Genomic DNA, 4,965 nt, shown 5'->3' on the forward strand with positions numbered 1-4,965 from the left:
TTTACAACTCTGTACTTTCCACTCAACCAAGAAACTGCCCCGGTACCCGAAGACCAAAAAGTTAATGGTAGGGATTGGCTTGTGACCATGCAGTTTTACCTTTGTTTTTGTTTTTTTTAACCTTTGGGAATTAATTCAAATTGACTGCGTTGAGCACTTTACGCCACCAGGTGGCATTGAAGGGCCATTCACAGGGACAAACTGAGACGTAACATGGAGACAGGGCCTAAAGCCTGTACTTAAAACAATGCCTTCTTGTTCATTTAACCAGGAGCATAGCCCTGCTTCTTTTGTTTTTTATTCAGTCACAAGCCTCTGGCCAGGGTTATTTGTTGGCATAGAAAACATGATATATTTACTGTGATTAGACCGTACAGGAACAGATAAGCTCTCAGGCCACTACAGTAGTTAATTCCACTGTTTGATTCCTATCTGGAACTGAAGGTCAAGTGTGGTATTAGAGTATAGTCACCGACTAGTATGCCATTAAATGAAAACCTTCTGACTCAATTTTCTCTTTAACAACTGCAATAAATCAGAGGAGCACCACCACTGAGCAGAGCGTGCCTCTAACCCCGGGCTTGCCAGCTGTTCCCAGCCTGGCCAGTTAGTTCAGTATTGATTCTCTGTCTTGCTGTGACACCACTATAACCATCTGACCTATGAATGCTGAGGTCACAGCACTGGCCTGAAATCCAGTGCATGCTGGCCTTGGAGGGGAGAGGGAACACCATGAAGGAAAGACTTGTCTCACCCTCTGGGCTCCGGGGTGTGGTGCTTTCACTAAAAACCTCTGCTCTCAGTTTCATCCCCTACATCGCCTTCCCTCACCATAACACATCACCTACCTCTACCACACTCACACATACACAGACTTTTAAAAAATGGTTCTTGTGGGCAACTTATAGAGGTGTTGAGGCCATTGTATATAAATTGGATGTTAAAGTGAAAATCATCAAAAATTGAAGGGGCATTGGAGCAAGGATGGATTACCAAGAAGTGCCTAGGAGCCTCTGGCCATAGGGGCCTCAGACCTAGATAAGAAGGAAAGGCCCCTAGGCACAGGAATCAATATTAAAAATATAATGGATAGCACCTGAATCCAAGAAATGTAATCAACAAATTGGCATCTGATTTTGCTTTTTTCTTGAGAAACATTCGATTCACCTCTTCAGGACTGAAACGTATAAAAATAAAAGTAACAATCTAAAAGACAATATCATTTCACGTTTGAACTGCTCACTCAACTCATGTCCACATTAAAGCCATAATCTGTGCTGAAGGGCCGCAAATGGACATTATTTTCTAAGAGGTTACAAGCTAAAAAGGCAGGGAACTTTTACTCTAGAGAAGAAGCTCTTTTTACAGTGTGTCAGCTGGTTGTACTCACACAAACAAGACCTGACTGATGTTGAAAACATGTTTAGAAGCCTCACAAAAATTAAAAGGACAACTTTCAATTTAGTTCCAGACTTTCCAGGATGTATTTCTGAATCACAGTGAAAGGATAATAAAACGAATATTTCCATTCCATTGCCATACAGCTGCACATCTCTGCGTGCTCGGCCAGGCCCTTCTACTTATGTGATATCATGATTATCCAGCTCAAGCTCAGGGTGTGTGCCGATCGGCTCCCACCTGTGCAGAGGTAATTACAGTTTCACTCCTCTCCCACAGTCATTACTCTGCAAGTGAGACACCACAACCGCACATAGACCTGCGTAATGTAAAGTAACACACCTGCACACTGACACACACTTATATACAGTATTCCCCCTCCACGCACACATCCAGAAACACCATTCTTACAAGCACATGCGCTCATAAGGTTGGCCTCATTTTGAGGGATTTATTGCATTCTAATAAGCATCAATGTGATTTCATACAGCCAGTAATATTCATTTTTAAAGAACAATTTAAGACTCCTGGAATCTGTAAAACAGTAGTGAAAATGATTCCGTATAGAAAAATATATTTAAGTAACATGATCAGTATATCCCCACCAGCAAACAAAGAAATTAAATTACTCTTTAACATTATCATTTACAGTGGGACACAGTTCAGTCTTGGAATTGCAAGAAGTTTCCGTAATTTCCCCCACGTGAGAGTTCAGAGGTAGAGCACAGGGACTGAATAAACATTCCACATATTTCAAAGGAAAAACCTGAAAGACCTATTCAAAAATAACAATTGGTATTTGTACATGAAAATCAACTGTTTAGAGAAGGAAAAGAACTGTACACATATTATGTATTACCTTTATATTAACAGATAGAACTTCATGATTGATAAATCAATCTAAATATATATAATTTCAAAAACCAGAACACACAACTTTCACCAATCCACTAAAGATAACATTTTTGGAGGCATATAATCTACAATTCCTATGACATTTATTGCATCGCCATATTTCTGTGGGAATTTCTTTAGGCAGTTATAGACCAGCCAACAAGTTATGGAGTACTTGAAAATTCTTATTTCATATGTGGTAAACATGTTCTCATGGACCATGTTTCTAAAGAGTCCCAGCCCCTCGTGTGATGTTATTAAGTCATCATAGTGCAATGTTTGACATGCTGCATTTCCAGTAAAGGGTGTGTTCACAAGGGTTTGTTTATAAATCCAATGAATAGTCAGTGACCATGGAAAAACATACTTTGGCTTAAAAAGATCAGAAAGAAAGTCAAATTATTTTAAATCAACTGAGTTAAGAGAAATAAATTCTGCTCTGAATTTAAAAGACAATAGTTAATTGTGAGGGACTGTGATTAATGCAAGCCAACAAGCCTTACTGGAGGACATTTGGCCTTGATTTCAAACACATATTCAAATGCTTTGTTGCTCTTCCTCTCTAACCAGTGTGTTCACTATGCAAAGCAGAAATTTGACTCTGGCATCTCTCCTTGGCTATTCAGCTTTCAGGATCTATTCTCACCATCTAAAGGTAATTTTCTGACCGTGCCTAATAATTGCCCATGATTACAGTCTTGCACCAAGACAGGCAAAGAAAATGCAACGTCATCCAAGCAAATTACACAAGGTCCATTAACATTTAAAATCCTTGGAATTTTTATGAAAATCTATTTTAGCATGCCTGCATTACAAGATGAACAGTGTTTCTCCTTACAGTTTGATTCCATTGTGCTGGTTCAATGTATCCCTGAAAAACATCTATTTCAAACAGGGAGTTTGTCTGTGTCCTGTAGTTTCATTTCTGTCGCTGTTGTTCATCCTCTTGCAGCCTCTGAGTCTCCCTGGAAGGCCCTGTTGTCATAACGATGCTGATGTCTCTCTGGGTCAGGGCTCACTGGGTCAGTCAGTGGGACTTCGTAAAGGGTTTCTCCTCCTGTCACTGTGATCACAGTGACATCTGGTGGCGAATCAGCAGAAATGCTCTCTTTTGTCTCATCCTCAACCCCCAGTGCCTTTAGGATGTCGCACTTACACATGGGGCAGGTCCTCCTCTCCAGCAGCCAGGGCTCGATGCAGGCTTTATGGAAGATGTGGTCACATGTTAGCACTGTCACCACTTCACCTGGCTTGTAGGATTCAATACATACGGCACACATATGGGAGTCCGAGGTAGTTTCCTCATCCCCTCTCTTGAGTGTGCGTACTTGTAGGCGCCCGATCGCCTTCTTGGCCTCAGATTTCAGCCTCCTCTCAGTGCGCCTATGCATGCTCAGGTTGTAGAGACGATTTGCAGAGATAAACACAAAGTAGGCGACTGAGGCTGCTGTCACAATGAAGAAGGCAATGGACAGGAAATAAAACCAGTAGGTGTCCATCCAGGGTCCATGAGGGCTGCCTACGTCAATAAGCATCTGCACATCTGTCCCATTCTTCACCAATTTGACAATCTCCATGCCCTGAGTGTTGCCAATCATGATAGCCACAATACCAGCTGCATCTGAGTGTGCCATGTGAGTGGTGCTGTTGCCACTGCCATCCACATTATACACCACCACACCAGCTGCTCCTTGACGTTTGGCAGCATTAATCTTCTCACTGAAAGTACAGTTGCCCCTTTTAACCAGGGCTATCCAGGGTGGTGAGCTGGAGTTACGGTTGTAGACTAGATCCGGGCCACAGCCTTTGGGGTCTCCCTTGGGAAGTGTAACAATGCCTGAGGCTTTCTCCAGGGGAGAGTTACGACCGTATACCCCACACTCACAGTATTTGTCCACAGTGTCATTGTTGTTGTTAATATAGCTTATTTCCACCACGGCTGTCCAAAACACCAAGGCAGCTGAACGGTGAACAAGCCCTGACAAATACAGCAAAAGCAGCAGGCAGTGTTGTGTCGTCTTACCCATGGCAACGCTCTTCTTAAAAGAACAGGAAGTACTGTCTTAGCTTCTTTATCTTCTTTAAAACTGCTTCTTTTTAGTCCCAGTTCCTGGTTTGTTCAAGCCACAGCGATCTGACTACAGCTACAGTTTCACCCAACCTGCTGTCTACGGTAATCTGATATGAGCTTTTGGTAACATAACACGAGCTATGCGTCAGCCACTCACCTCTCGTTATCTTCCTGAACCTTGAACACTGAGCACTCCTCACAGAGGGCAGGGTGCTGGTATTCAACAAGTTGGAGTACACAACACACACAGACCTGTGCTGTTTCCAGAGGCAAGGAACAGTATACGAGAAGGCAAGACGCGATAAGCAAATGATAAGGATAATTTTGTGGACATAGGTCAATAACACCGAGCAGTCCTGTGAAACTAATAAAAGCTGCTGACTTTTCCTTGTGTAATGATGACAAAAGCAACTCAGCCTGCTTTTCTGGTTTGACTTGTTTCCTTCCCCTATTTCTATGACTAAGATCACTGCCATGAAGAGCAAACTGACAAGTATTACTTCTCTGCCTGGTGTTTATTCAATCTAAAACACAAATACAGCTTGTTTCTACCACACATTTAACAAACACACCGAAATACAGTATATATCTGTCCTTTAAAT

General features: G+C 42.1%; 1 protein-coding gene across 1 annotated transcript; it reads right to left on the reverse strand.

The window, feature by feature from the left end:
* Positions 1–1,834: 1,834 nt before the first annotated feature.
* On the reverse strand, positions 1,835–4,739 carry LOC121182595 (RING finger protein 148-like). The gene has a single exon (XM_041039191.1). The coding sequence runs from the start codon at positions 4,317–4,319 to the stop codon at positions 3,231–3,233; it is 1,089 nt and encodes a 362-aa protein (XP_040895125.1). The 5' UTR covers positions 4,320–4,739; the 3' UTR covers positions 1,835–3,230.
* Positions 4,740–4,965: the final 226 nt, after the last annotated feature.

This window comes from Toxotes jaculatrix, chromosome 1, assembly GCF_017976425.1.
Source record: "Toxotes jaculatrix isolate fToxJac2 chromosome 1, fToxJac2.pri, whole genome shotgun sequence".
NCBI classification, from domain to species: Eukaryota; Metazoa; Chordata; class Actinopteri; family Toxotidae; genus Toxotes; species Toxotes jaculatrix.